The sequence below is a fragment of the Cotesia typhae genome, unplaced genomic scaffold, assembly GCF_013202065.1.
Source record: "Cotesia typhae breed Kobodo isofemale line unplaced genomic scaffold, CoteBio_Ctyphae scaffold_13, whole genome shotgun sequence".
NCBI lineage: Eukaryota > Metazoa > Arthropoda > Insecta > Hymenoptera > Braconidae > Cotesia > Cotesia typhae.
In genome coordinates, this window is record NW_027423774.1 from 5047443 (window position 1) to 5061820 (window position 14378).

General features: G+C 26.6%; 2 protein-coding genes across 5 annotated transcripts; one reads left to right on the plus strand and one right to left on the minus strand.

Moving 5' to 3' along the window:
* Positions 1 to 31: 31 nt before the first annotated feature.
* Positions 32 to 4983, plus strand: Mrpl41 (mitochondrial ribosomal protein L41). 2 transcript variants are annotated; one of them, XM_074254948.1, is made up of 5 exons: positions 32 to 147; positions 960 to 1130; positions 1292 to 1658; positions 2915 to 2989; positions 4850 to 4983. In XM_074254948.1, the coding sequence occupies exons 2-4, from the start codon at positions 971 to 973 to the stop codon at positions 2967 to 2969; spliced, it is 582 nt and encodes a 193-aa protein (XP_074111049.1). In that variant the 5' UTR covers positions 32 to 147; positions 960 to 970; the 3' UTR covers positions 2970 to 2989; positions 4850 to 4983. The 2 variants fall into 2 exon arrangements, with proteins under 2 accessions (XP_074111049.1, XP_074111050.1); XM_074254949.1 differs by lacking the exon at positions 4850 to 4983 and adding an exon at positions 3063 to 3120.
* Positions 4659 to 14320, minus strand: LOC141535120 (uncharacterized). Of its 3 annotated transcripts, none has more exons than XM_074254924.1 (9): positions 14188 to 14320; positions 11909 to 12208; positions 11352 to 11819; positions 11143 to 11266; positions 10842 to 11050; positions 10065 to 10216; positions 7672 to 8204; positions 6284 to 6738; positions 4659 to 4952 (listed from the first exon to the last, which is right to left on the minus strand). In XM_074254924.1, the coding sequence occupies exons 2-9, from the start codon at positions 12032 to 12034 to the stop codon at positions 4830 to 4832; spliced, it is 2190 nt and encodes a 729-aa protein (XP_074111025.1). In that variant the 5' UTR covers positions 12035 to 12208; positions 14188 to 14320; the 3' UTR covers positions 4659 to 4829. The 3 variants fall into 3 exon arrangements, with proteins under 3 accessions (XP_074111025.1, XP_074111024.1, XP_074111026.1); XM_074254923.1 differs by lacking the exon at positions 14188 to 14320 and adding an exon at positions 13839 to 14018; XM_074254925.1 differs by lacking the exon at positions 14188 to 14320 and adding an exon at positions 12718 to 12736.
* Between the last annotated feature and the right edge of the window lie 58 nt (positions 14321 to 14378).

Consider the following 14378-nt stretch of genomic DNA (forward strand, 5'->3'; position numbering starts at 1 on the left):
ATCTACTCATGTTAAAATCCCCGGTTTCATCATCGACGTCATCGTCATATTGTCTTTACTTGTCGGATAGATACATAACCTCAAAAAATTAATGTTGTAAAAAAATAAACATATATTTTCTTAACCTGTAATTAATAATTAATATAGGTAAGTTTATTGTTTAAATTATTAACAAAATTTTTTTTAAATAAAATTTATAATGCTGAAGTTAGCAGTCAGCTGTTAATTTAAAAAATTTTTTTAATAAATCAATTACAATAAAAAAATGCTTCTAAAAATTTTCACTTGTAATTTTTATTAATTTTTACATGTGAAACTTTTTAATTTAATTTTTTTATAATAATTTAATTGCTATAAATATCTAAAAAAAATTTTTATATGTCAACTTCAGTGTCATTAAAATTTTGTTGAAATTAAATTTTATTTGACACTCTAATAAGTAAATTATTTGATTATTACTTTGACTGTCATTAAAAAAATGAGCCGCAAGTATTTTAATCTTTTAAAAGTATTGTTGATTTTATTGTTATAGTTTTTTATTTTTTAAATTATATTTTTGCTAAAAAATATTTTTAGAATTACATAAATAAATAGTTAATTTATGAAAACTAAGTTAGCCGACATTTAAAAATTTTTAGAATTTTTTTTTATTGAAAAAATCATAACAAAAAATTTTCATTTGTAAAAAACTTAAAAAACTATAAGTACAATTAAAAAAAAAATATTTTTAAATTCTAATTTAATAAATTAAGCAAAATCAAAAAATCAAAAATGTCGACCAACTTTATTATTATTCTTGAAAAACTTTAAATGCAATTTTTAAAAAATGTTTTTTTGTTTTAATTAAATTATTGAAAAAAAAAATCCAAAAATCAAAAACGTCAGCTAACTTAAGTATTATTAAATATCTGCTAAATTAATTTTTATAAAAGAATAACAGATTTATTTTTAAATTGCAGATTAAAAAAAAATGTCTCTACCAATTCTAACACTCACCCGAGGTATATCCACCTCCAGCACCCTGTGTGGTAAAAGAAACATCAGGAAATTTTTGTTCTACGGCAAAGCTGGTACAAGAGATTTCAAGGAGAGACAACGAATAAAACCTCATCCATTGATCCCAATAGCCAGTAAGTACTCTTCTATAAATATGATCTTAATTAACCTTATCAATTTTTTTTATTTTTATTACAAATCAATTTAAAAAAAAAAAAAAAAAATCATTTTAAAAAAATTTTGCAATTATCATTATAAATAAATTAATTATTAATATACTACAAATAAATTCCAGAACGAGGAGTCAGAGATACAGGGTATGAAAAAGACGGCCTCTGGATCGACGTCCCAGAAATGATTCCCGAGCTCATTGTACCAGACCTCAAAGGCTGCGAGCTTAAACCTTACGTGTCTTACCGTTCGTCAGTCCCGAAGCAGCCAAAGTTCACAGCTGAGTTGCTGTTCGACCTAGTTTACGCAGAAAAAATAAAGCAAGATTTCCAGGCTGGAAAGCTAGACGAGAATGGCCAGCCCCTGGAGCCGAGTATTGACGAGTCTCTAACTCCTGAAGAAGCTTTAGCCCAATCTCGAAAAACAGGATCCGACTTGTTTACTCACGAAGCTCCTCCTTCGTTTGGGTTTTCACAAAAAAATGAAAATGAGCAAGAAAAATAGAAAAAAATTATAACATCCGCTGTTAATATTTTAATTAATTATTCTGTTTATTTTAATCTTTATTATATATCATTTATTGTCGTAGAACGTGATTATGTAAGTATTTTCACATGTATAATTAATTGTTATTGAACAATTATTTCATGCGAGATACTAAAAACTAGTGGACCTATTTCATAGTTTTTTTTTTTTTTTTATTTTATTTTATAAATCACCATCATAAAAAGCAATTGGACTTTAAAAAATTCTACTAGCCTCTTTGTATATATTTATTCAATAATAACTTTAATATCGATAATAATTATTAATTTTTCGATAATTAATTAATTAAATATGTATATTAATATATAAGGTTCTACGTGCACTTTACGTACAATAGATTATTTAATATTAAGTTATCAATCCACTGGCTAATTTTTTTATGTAATCGCTATTTATTATAATAATTATTATTAATATTAATTATTTAACTCTGATATGGCGACAAGAACTCTTCGTCCGCAGTACACTGCCCGTGTAAAAATCATCTGGTATTTTGATGATGTTCATTGTGAATATCACAATGAATTTCATATTTTGACACAGGAAATTATGAAAAGTAACTAAATTAAAGAATTTTTTTTTTTAAATAACAAATAATTATCTTAAGTAAAAAAATTTTCAGTCAAAAATTTTTTTTAACCAAGATAGTTATGTTGAAAAATTTTTTTAATTAACTAGAGAAATTATCACAAATTTCAAATTCCAAAAAATTTTGATAAAAGTTCATTTTAAATTTGAAAAAATTTTTTTTTCATCATTTCTATGCATTTAAAGTAAAAATACGTTGTTTCCTGAAAAAAAAAATTTTTTTGCCCATTTCAGGGAAAAATGAAATTTTTTTCAAAATAAAAAATAATTATCTTAAAGTGAAAAAATTTTTCAGTCAAAAATTTTTTTAAACCAAGATAGTTATGTTGAAAAATTTTTGAAATTCCAAAAAATTTTGTTCTAAGTTAATTTCAAATTTGAAAAAAAAATTTTTTTTCATCATTTCTATAAATTTAAAGTAAAAATACGTCGATTATGATATTCATAATGAACCTCATCATGATATCAAATAATTTTTACACAAGTGATATTAGCAATAATCCTAAAGTTAATTAATTTTATTGACTACGTTAGACCTTGTATTGCGTATGGGTATATCACATTCTCATCCATTTTCATTTATACTTAATTTATTAACAATTATTTTTTTCAGTTTATTTGGCGAGTTATTTTTTTTGCTGACGAACAAGGATTACATTCACGCCTAATTAATCTACAGCATTAAATTGTAAGAATTTTAATTTTATTTATTTTTAATATAATTTAATCATTAATCAATTAAACGGGCTTTTAATTTCCAGAGTTATTCGATGTTATTTAAAGCATTCGATAGAAAAAAAAAAAAAAAAAAAAAAACAATTTATTTTTATCTGTTACTGTTTTTTTTTTTTTTTTTTTTTTCTGAGCGAAGTTTGATTGTATTAGCTTTGTATAAAGATAAGGAGTATCATTCAACAAATTTTCTACAAATCGTTGTCAGTTGTGCGCAACTTATATTGCTTTTATTTACTTTTTTTTTTTTTTATTTTTTTATTTTTTTATTCAAAAGCTCGAGCTTAATTTTATCTCACAGCAAAGTAACTCGTCAAATCCATGTTTGTTAATTTTATTTATTAATTACCGAGCTGGCATTGTGTGAGATAGCCGTAAAATAATTTCAAATATAAATAATTTTATTGACTAATTACCAGTATGGTAAGCACTCAATTTATCAACGTGTCAATTGAGTATTTATATTTTTTTACAATTAAAAATAAAATGATAAATAAATAGCTGGTACAAATATTGTACACGCTGAATTATTGAGCTTACAAATTACAAGTGTATACAATATAAATAATGATAAAGATTCGAGTACGATACTCGATTGGCAGTACGACAGATATTTATATAATTTATCTAACAACTTATAACAATTTTAACTGAAAAAATTACTGTATCAAAAATCAATTTTGGTGAATTTTTATAATTTACAAAAAAGATCTTTGGTTTAATTACTAATTACACTGTTAATATTCATTTATTTTATGGTAATGAGTAATAATAATTGTAATTCAATGATCAGTCTATAGTAATTTAATTTACTAAATTACATGCGATGATTTTTAATTCCTCAGTCGATATTTGTCTTTAATTATGATAAGAGGGATGATATTTAGCAATCGAACATCGTTTTATTTATAAATATTCTCGCCTAATATATTATTAGATAGACATATTTCTTATTATCATTCAAACTACATCTTGATAATCTAAATTGGATGGTTTTTTTTTTTTTTAATTATAATCTAATCGTTGCTATTAAACTGAAAAAATTTATTTAAAAAAAAAAATTATTTTTTTGACGAGAAATTAATTTGTTTAAAATTTTATTTTTCAGCTGAAGAAATAAACATTTTTATTACGTTAAATTTCTTATTGAAAAAAATTTATGACATTAAAGTTAACCACTTAACCATTTTAAAAATTTTTTTTTTGGCAAAAAAATTATTTCAAAAAAATTGCATTTTTTATTTTTTTAGATTTTCACATGTCAATTTTTTTCTTTGCAATAATTTACTTGTCACAAAAATTATTAAATATCTGCTAACTGAATTTTCATAAAATTTTTTCAAGTTTTTCATTAAAAAAAATTTTTTTTTTAAATCTATAAAATTGTTTTTCAATAAAAAAATTACTGTGAAAAAAATTTTTATTTCTTCCGCCAAAAAAATAAAATTTCCAAAAAATTAATTTTTTGTCACAAAAATGCTCATATCTTTGAAAACAAATTTTTTTCTGTACAAAAAAAGGATAAAAAAAATTAAATTAATTATAATTTAACAAATTATCTGTTTATTTAATTTTTTTTTTCAATAAAATAACTATTTAAATTTAAAATAAAAAATAAAGACGGAGTCATTCCAATTAAAAACAATAATAATAATCTTAATTAAATCAGCAACGTTCGGATTTTTTTTAAATTACACTTTGTAATTAAAAACCTAGTAATTTGAATTCATCGAGTACAATTAAACTAAATGGAAAAAAAAAAAAAAAAAAATCATTGATAATGAAATTTATAAAATTTATTCCATTGGATCGCCAGTATTTTCAAATATCGTCGCATGTGGATTGCTTCCGACTGGCCAGAGAAAGCCTGCTCCGACGCTTCCTGGAGGTAGATACGAAGCACCTCCACTTAAACCCACCTAATAGACAATTAAAGATTCTCGTCTTGCTTAGAATAACTTATTACTCTTTGTGTGCTACACAGCTAAAACATGCAGTCTTGATATGAGCGAAAAGTGCATAAATTATTAAATATTAATTAAATTATTAAATCCTGAGAGCTTTACAATAAAACAATATAAAAGAAAGGCGATTGAAAAAAAAATTTATAAATAATTTATTACAACAAAATAAATATTAAATTAAATTTACAGGTACAAATTTCAATTAACAATAACTTTGTGTATAACAAAAAAAATAAACTCGTGACGACGGCTGCCTAATTTTAAAATACAGTAACTGTAAAATTTTTATTGGTATTGCTGCATTTTTTATTATTTTTAGACTTTAATTAAAAGTATTTTTTCTTAAAAATATTTTCTATTCATAAATTAAATTTTCTATCAATTTGGTGCACAAAATTTTTTTTGATAAAAAAAATTTTTAAATTGTCAGTTACTGTATTTTAAAATAGAGCAGCTGAAGAATGTAAATATGTGGGTGATTCTCTGTAAGGACGTCTTAAAACTGTACAAAATTTTCCGACCAAATTATTTTTGATTTTATTAGAAAAAAAATTACCAAGAGCTAAAAAACTATCAGCTTAATAATAATTAATACACAGCTAATTGAATTTTTTTTTTTTTTTCGATATTTGTATATCTTTTGCCATATAACATGACAGGGAACTGTTTTTTTTTTTTTTTTATTATTATCAAATTAAGAAAAATTAATAATTCATGGCATAAACTTCTAAGCCAATGCCATTTTTCGACATTACTCAATGAAATGAAATATATTATGACAAAATTTTCTTAAAATTATGACATGAGACCTGCTGCAATAGATTTCTAAAAAAAAAATTAAAATTTATTTCATTTTAGTTTTCAATGCTCCAAAAAAAATGTTTTTTTAATTTCGTAATAAATTTTTTTTAGTTATCAAATAACAATTTTTCTAATAAAAAAAAATGCCCGGGACTTCATCAAAAACATCATTACAGAGAATCACCCAAATAAATGATAAAACTTAATTTAATCCCTGAGATACTTAATTCAGTAACTCAAACAATAAATATCTATGTGTTTGTGTATATTAACTAATATATAATTAACAATCAGGCTTATTGCATTTCCTCAAATTACAAATAATTAATAGAATGTATTTAAATGTTTTAAAATTTTGATTGATCGTTTGATTGAATATATATACATTGATATGATGAATATGTGAAAACAAAATAATTGTAAATAAGCTAACGAAAGCTCCGTTCGATGATTCAACTAATTACTTATTTTTATCAAGGAGTTACCTGTTGACTCCAAAGCAATGTACGTTCAGCCAATTGGCAATCAGTCGCAAGTCTAGAGGGTAAACTAGTCCATCGTTCCTCTTCGCGCTCTCGCTCGCGATCAAATTCATCAGTGGTGTCGTCATCCTGGACTTGGGATAATGGAGGCAAAATTTGCTTGCGCTGTGCCAGCTTGTAGCTGTCTTGTCGAGGCACGTGCTCCCCGGTGACGTTGCGCCTCGCCAGTGAGGTCGAGGATGAAGACACTTTGCCATCCGCGGAGGACAACGGAGTCGGACTTACGCCTCCGCGATGCCTGTGGTACATGTTCCTTTTTTGCTGCAGCATTCGCTGCTGCACCATCAGCTGCAAGTGCATGCTTGAATCCGCACGGATTTTAAACGGCTGCTGGCTCGGTGACGTTGAGCTTGGGCGCAGGTGGACCAGGTCTAGGTGACCTCGAGCTTTTCCTGAATCTAATAAATTTTTTTTTTTTCAATTATTCGTATTGTTGATGAAAATTGCAAGGTGTTGAAATTTTCAAACACTTGATAATTTTTTTTAATAATAAAATAGTTTTAAAAATATTTAAAAAAAAAAAAAAAAAAAAGCTCTTAAAAATTAAATTTTTTTAAATAAATTTTTCTTGTTATAATTTATTAGCTAAAAAAATTTCTATAAAATTATCAGATGTCTTTTAATTTAAGTATCATAAAAAATGACAATAAAATTAGCAGGTACTTGATAATAAACTAGCTATAGAAAATTATTAAAAAAAAATTGTATTTATAATTTTTTAGAGCTTTCAAAAATGAAATTTTTTCAAATAAATTTTTTTTTTCTTCAATTTATTAATTAAAAATATTTTTTAAATTATTAGATGTCTCCTAATTCAATTATCATAAAAAAATGACAATAAAATTAGCAGACACTTGATAATTTAAAAAATTTTTTTTTTAATAATAAACTAGCGATAGAAAATTATTTAAAAAAAAAATGCATTTCTAATTTTTCAGTGTTCTTAAAAATGAAATAAAAAAAAAAAATTTTTTTTACAATAATTTATTAGTAAAAAAAAACTTGTAAAAATTATCAAATGTCTTAAATTAAGTATTATAAAATTATGGCAATAAAATAGTCAGACCTCTGACAATTTTTTTATTTTTTCTGAAAAATAAATTAGCTATAGAAAATTATTCTTAAAAAATTGTGTTTGTAATTTTTTAGAGCTTTTAAAAATAAAATTATCATCGCTTTAATTTTTCAGAGTTTCTAAAGATGAAATTTATTAACAAAAAAAAAAATTTCTAAAAATCATCAAGTGTCTCTTAATTTCAGTATAATAAAATTACACTTATAATAATTAATTACCAAGTCTTGTATTAATTAATAAATAAATGAATGAATACCTTGGATGCTTCGTTGCTTGGTAGGTCTCTCCGCGGAGTTATTCTGCTGTCCAAACAGCAGCCTGGGCCCACCATCAGACGCCCGTCTTCCTTGCCCAGTCCTAGAGAGTCTAGCAGCAATCGGCGAGGGGCTTTTTGGCGGAGGCGGAGTGCAAGACGGTAGACTGCTTGTAAATCCGGTGATAGTTAAATCAGACGGGCAGCCCGAGTCGAAACTGGACTCAAACAAATCTGAGGAGGAACTGCCCGCTCCAAAAATAGTCGCCCGACTCGGCGGATCAATAGGATCCAGGATATTGTCAAAGTGGTGATGCTGATAATCGCTCAGCCGGCGATTAACGATCTGGCTATCAATTCTCTGGCTAATGTCTTGATCCAAGCCCAGCCTGTGCTCCTGGAGTTTAATTTGAGCCTCTCTGAGCTCGTCTCCGCTCGGACCCTCCTCGAGATCGCCCTCGGCGCTGCAGCACCCTTCATCAGTTGATGAACTCGTTGAGCTGAATCTCTTGCCACTTCTGCCGTCATCTCTTGCTCTGTAATTATTTTATCGGAATATTTATTAAAATAATTATTGAAGTAAATTACTAGAGCGATTAATCAAGTGTTAAAATTAAAACACATACAATTTTCTAGTCGTTAGTAGTTTTTATAAACCCAGTAACAGCTTCATCCTTTACCTAGTCTACAGAAAAAAAGTGTATCCAAAAAGCATTGACTGTAGCAGTTCTAATAGGCAAGAGTTGTTAAGCATTGATAAATAATAAATATTTAGTCAACAGTACAGGAAATGGAAGAATTAAATCACGTTATTAAAGTCAAAAGGGCGTAGGTACATCAAAATATAAGACCTTTTAGCTTTGCAAAACCAGAAGGAAGTATAAAAAAAATTTTTTTTTCCAATTAACCAGAAAATATATAAAAGTAAAAATCTTGTTAAAAAATGCAAAAAAAAATTTTTTTCAGGCCCTCTTATGATTTTAAGAAAAAATAGTCTAAGTAGCTTCTAAGGACCTTAAAACATTGAGGTCTAATGAAAAATTGATTTTTGGAAGTTAGACTGAAAACACTGATCCATTCTAATTTCTTAAAATTTTTAATTTTTTTATTTTGTAAAATTTCACTGAAGAAAATTTAAATAAAATTTGGTAAATATTTACAAGTGGGGTCAACCATTTTCATTTTTATTTTTTGAACGAAATTTCTATTTGATTTTATTGATACATTTTTTTTTTTGAAAAAAAAAAAAAGAACAATTTAAAAAAAAAGATGATTATCACAATTTTACAAATTTTCAAAAAAATTTATAAATTTTTTAGAAAATTTTAATATTCAACTTTTTTTTTTTATTGTTCGTTTATTTATGTACTTAAAAAAAAATATATTTTAAAAACATCAAAAAAAGATAAAATAGAAATTTTATCCAAAAACATGAGAGCTAAAATTTTTTCCAATTTTTGACGGCAAAAAAGCTATCGAAATCTTTATTTTTTTCTTTCACGATATTTTTTATCATAAATGCGCCGGAAAAATAAGCAAAATAAAAAAAAATAGGATGGATCCCACTTGTAAATAATTACCTAAATTTTTTAACTTCACCTAACATAAATGAACAATTTAAAAAAATTCAACTGTGATAGTATTTTCAAAAATAATTTTTTCATTAAATCTCGACGTTAAGAGGTTCTTAAATGCTACTTTGACTATTTTTTCTAGAGCTTCTAGTTAAAAAAAAAAAAAAAAAAAAAAAAAAAAAAAAAAAAAAAAGTATATTTTGAGATACTTCCTTTTGACTTTAGTAACGTGAAATATTTAGTCAACAGTACAGGAAACGGAAGAAATAAATTTTTAAATATACTCAGCAAACCCATAAGCTTCTTAGTAAATTCAATTTTTTTTTTTTAGTTTGTTTAACAGTAGGAGAGAAATAAAGAAGAAATAAAAAAAAAAAAAAAAAAAAAAGGGAAGCAGGTTAAAACGAAAAATTACCAAAAAACTGATAATGGAACGGCTTTTGATCTTCCAATCCGACCTAATCCAATAAAACGCCGGACGATCGGTGTCGTCCCGTAAGGTCAATCAATAATCATCGGCCGATTAAGCTATCGCTGTAAATAAAAATGATAAAATAGTTACGGTAGAATTGAATATGACTCTGATATTTAAGTCGAAGAACGATTTGCGGACTCCGGTATTTTAGGCCGGATTGGAAGCTCCGCAAGTGATGATGACAATGATTTTTTAATGATATTGCTGTGTACGATAAATAACATATAATAATGTGACAGCGGTTAGTATGAGTGTGTAGGTAAACATATATACATTTATATATTATTAATACTACAGTATAGATTATTGTTGTATTGAGCAATGATATTTTTGACGTTGATGCTTACCTTGACTTAAACTTATCGTCTTTAGTCCGTGACACAGGCCACGCACCGCTGCTGTTATTCGTTGGTATACTGCTGCTACGGTGTTGCTTCAGTCTCTCGAGCAACAAAAAGTATATGGCAGCGTGATGGTCGTAGCTGTTGTTTTTCAGTGACTGGAATAATTATTTTTATTAGTAATTTTTTATATTTTTTACTCCTAACAGGTAAACAGGAATTTAGCAGATATTTTATAATTTTTTCAACAAATAAATAATGGCAAAAAAAATTGACTGGGAGAAATTTAATAAATTAAAAATACAATTTTTTAAAAATTAATTTTTGACCAAAATTTATCTATTAAAAAAATATAAAAAAAATTTCAAGTGACTTTAATGTCATTTTTAATTTTATAAACTTTGTTCATGTCAAATAATATTTTTATATTGTTTAATTATTGCAAAATTATATATATCTTACTTAATTAATTATTAAAGCTTTAATTTAAAAAAAAAATTATTTTGCCATTATTGGATAATTAATTAAAATTAATTTAGTAGATTTCATTAAAAATCATTATAAAAATTTTAGTCACAAATAAATTGAAAAAAAAAAATTGACAAGTGAAAATTTTAAAAAATTAAAAATGCAATTTTTTAAAAATAATTCTTTTTTAATTTATTAAAAAATGCAATTTTTAAAAAATGATTTTTTTTTAATTTGTTAAAAAAAAAAAATAGACTAGTTTTTTTTATGATATTAGTCTGTCAGGAATAAAATAAAAAAATAAATCAATCTTACATCTTTGGTACGAGAAATATCAATTCCTAAACTATGCATAAGTCTCAATATTTGTTCATTAGGCTCCTGCAGAGCTGATGGTGTCGTGGTGATAATTGGACAGACGGAATCAGCAGTGCCAATGAGCCAACGATGCCTCTTTATTTGTGGAATTGTGTAGCGTTTAGTTGGCTCCAAAACTAACATCTTGCGTATTAGGCTTTCGCAATCTATCGGAAATAAAATACAAAAATTAATAAAACATTCATAGCTTCAATCTTACAAATTATCCAACCCTATGATTCATCGGTATAATATTTACCAGTACTCATGAAATATGGAATCCTAAATCGCCCGCTCAGAACTCGATCACGTAAAGATTGAAGCGTCGATCCGTCGAAGGGCAGCGCTCCACAGACCAAAACATACAAGACGACTCCCAAACTCTGTTTGAATAATAAACGACCAATTAATCAATTAAAATTCACCAATTGCCTGAGATTAATTTCCTAAATAAATATCAGAACTTACCCAGACATCGATTTCAGGTCCAGCGTAATGTTTGCCGCGAAAGACTTCCGGCGCGGCATAAGGAGGGCTTCCGCACCACGTGCTCAGTCTCTCACCGGGTACAAATCGATTGCTAAACCCAAAGTCCGCTATTTTAACGTTCATGTGAGCGTCGAGCAATAAATTTTCCGCTTTTAAATCACGATGAGCCACCCCGGTGTTGTGGCAATACTCAACCGCGGATAAAATTTGCGCAAATGTCGCACGTGCACGAGACTCTCCCATTCTGCCGTACCGAGCAATGTAGTCAAATATTTCTCCTTTGCTCGCGTACTCACACACCATATAAATCATGTTCTTAGTTTCCATAACTTGATACAATTTAACAATGTGCGGGTGCTCCAGTTGCTTCATTATCTCCACTTCGCGGTAAACTTTCTCCAAGTTCGTCGAGTCCAATTGTGTTTTATCGATTATTTTAATAGCTACCTGGTGACAAAAATAAATATTTTATATTATTAATAAATATTACATTTAACGTCATAGTTATCTAAAAATAATTTAATATATTTATTTACCTCAGTTTTGGTGATTCGATGCCGAGCCAATTTGACAACTGCAAAATTACCTTTACCAATCGTCCCCTCGATGTCATAAAAACCCACGCGGATTTGTTTTTTACCTTGTGTCCCTGCTGATTCCATTTTTGCTTTTATAATACTATTTATAATTTATTACTACTATTATTGTTATTATTATTAATAATAATTTTATATTGGGAAACAATAAGTGTCTTGTTCAATCCTCTATTTCAGTCTTTCGTTTCACGTCGATAAATTATTTTGATCCTTTTTGTCGACGTTTAATTCACACATCACCTGTAACAAAATTTATGTTTTCTATTTAGTACAACTGAGACAAATATAAAATAAATTCTATGATGTATATGCTCTTGTCTTATTAATACTTTAATTCTTAGTGAGAAATAAGGACTGAATTTCTTGTGGAATATTAAAAATTAAAGTATAAAATAAATTATTAAATTGTATTATACTAAAATAAATGATAAATAATTTCATATTATTATTATTATTATTATTATTATTATTATTATTATTATTATTATTATTATTATTATTATTATCAATGAATTAAATTATAATAATATAATTTTTTTAACTATTTAAAAATAAATATAAAATAAATATTTTTGAGTCTGGCGCCGGGTTTAAATTACAATAATTATATTTATAAACTAAAGATAATTAATCAGTCCTCCATCCCTAATTTCATATTATTACATTGACGACAGATTAAATGAATTGAGTTTAAAAGCGAATAATAAAAAAGAAAACGTATAAAAAACTAACAAAGATATAAATCGTACCGCGTGCGTCATTGCTTACGCAGGTCGCAAACCTTTTTCTATACAGATAACGAACAATTTTGCAGTAGGATGCTGACGACAATCATTAATGACAATGAATTATAACATAGTATTATTTTTAAAAATTATTTTCAAACAACCACGTTAATAAAAAAAGGAAAGACTGGACCTGGAAGAAAAATATTTAAATAATAAATCTATTAAGTCTATCTAATAAGTCAACTGTTAATTAACTTTAAAATTATACTGAAAATGTATAGAGTAATTAACAAGTCGCCATAGTGCCTCTAGGTGTCAATTACTTTCACGTATCGCCCAGTACAGCGTAGCCGGGTCGATAGAAGGCGAAGGACCTGATGAATGCACTACCAGCTACTACCACTTTCTTCAACGTGGCACCCTTACGTGTTTTCTTAAAACTTCCTTGTTCCACCCCTTCTTCCACGGCTCTTATCTCATTTTATTATCATCATTATTCTTCTTGTTCTTCATACATACTTATATGTATATATGTATATTGTGTATCCCGAACTTTCTGGCTCTGTCGCTAAAAAATAACCCTAGATCCCTAGAACTAGAACGTCTGTGACAGACTGTCTAGACTCTAGACATTTTAACTATAAAACATTTGTTATCGCAAATCATTAAATAGTTGATAACACTGAAGTTAGCAGACGTTAAAAATTATTTTAAAATTTTACAATAATGCAACTATTATAAAAAAATTAAATTAAAAAATTCCACATGTAAAAATTAATAAAAATTACCAGTGAAAATTTTTAAAAGTATTTTTTTATTGCAATTAATTTTTTTTTTTAATTTTTAAAATTAACAGCTGACAGCTAACTTCAGCATTATAAATAATTATTAAAAGCACTTAAAATACTACCTCAATAATAATTATCTTCAGTGAAAAACAAACTCCAATTTTTAAAAGCAACCCAACAAAGTTTTATCAATTTAAACTGGTAATTAGACAAACATTTTAACAATTAATATAGAAATTTTTTCTACTAGTAAATAATTACTTCAAATTAACAAGTAAACACTAATTAAACGAGTTTATTTTTCAATGTAATTTTTTTCTTCTTTAAATGATAAATTATTATTTAATGTCTCACCTGAAAAGTAGCCGGACATCCACGTCGGCATTTTTATTTAATATAAATAAATATTCTTCTTAAAGGTAATATTGTTTTTAATTTAACAAAAATTTTTCTGTAACAACACCCCGTAAACTCGACATGTCACTACAAGATACACCTTACAAGCACGACGGTTCGATACCAACTAACAGACGGCCATGTTGCAACCCCCAAGTATGCCCCTTGGCGCTGCTATACATATATATGTATATTTTTATATATATATATATATATATATATATATATATATATATATATATATATATATACATACGTGATAGTACATCTATATATCATTAAAATATATAGTTATGAGTGTACTAACCAACAATTTCTCTACTTGTCGTCATTGCACTCGACTCCCTTCCTCTTGTCTTCTATTTCTGTCATTTCTTCTCTGTCTTTCGATAAGAGTGACAGGATGACAATCTAGCCTCCAGTTTGCAAACCTGTTTTACATGCACTTGCGGCTTTCAGCACTTGTAACGAAACTGAAGAATAACAATGATAATAATA

Excerpts from the sequence above, each read along its gene's own strand:
- Mrpl41 (XM_074254948.1), top strand. The coding sequence starts at position 971 with ATGTCTCTACCAATTCTAACACTCACCCGAGGTATATCCACCTCCAGC. Across the intron at positions 1,131-1,291 it reads TCCATTGATCCCAATAGCCA|AACGAGGAGTCAGAGATACA; the intron begins GTAAGTACTCTT and ends AATAAATTCCAG. Across the intron at positions 1,659-2,914 it reads TCACAAAAAAATGAAAATGA|TTTATTTGGCGAGTTATTTT; the intron begins GCAAGAAAAATA and ends TATTTTTTTCAG.
- LOC141535120 (XM_074254924.1), bottom strand. The coding sequence starts at position 12,034 with ATGGAATCAGCAGGGACACAAGGTAAAAAACAAATCCGCGTGGGTTTT. Across the intron at positions 11,051-11,142 it reads TCCATATTTCATGAGTACTG|ATTGCGAAAGCCTAATACGC; the intron begins GTAAATATTATA and ends TATTTCCGATAG. Across the intron at positions 6,739-7,671 it reads CAAGCAACGAAGCATCCAAG|ATTCAGGAAAAGCTCGAGGT; the intron begins GTATTCATTCAT and ends AAAATTTATTAG.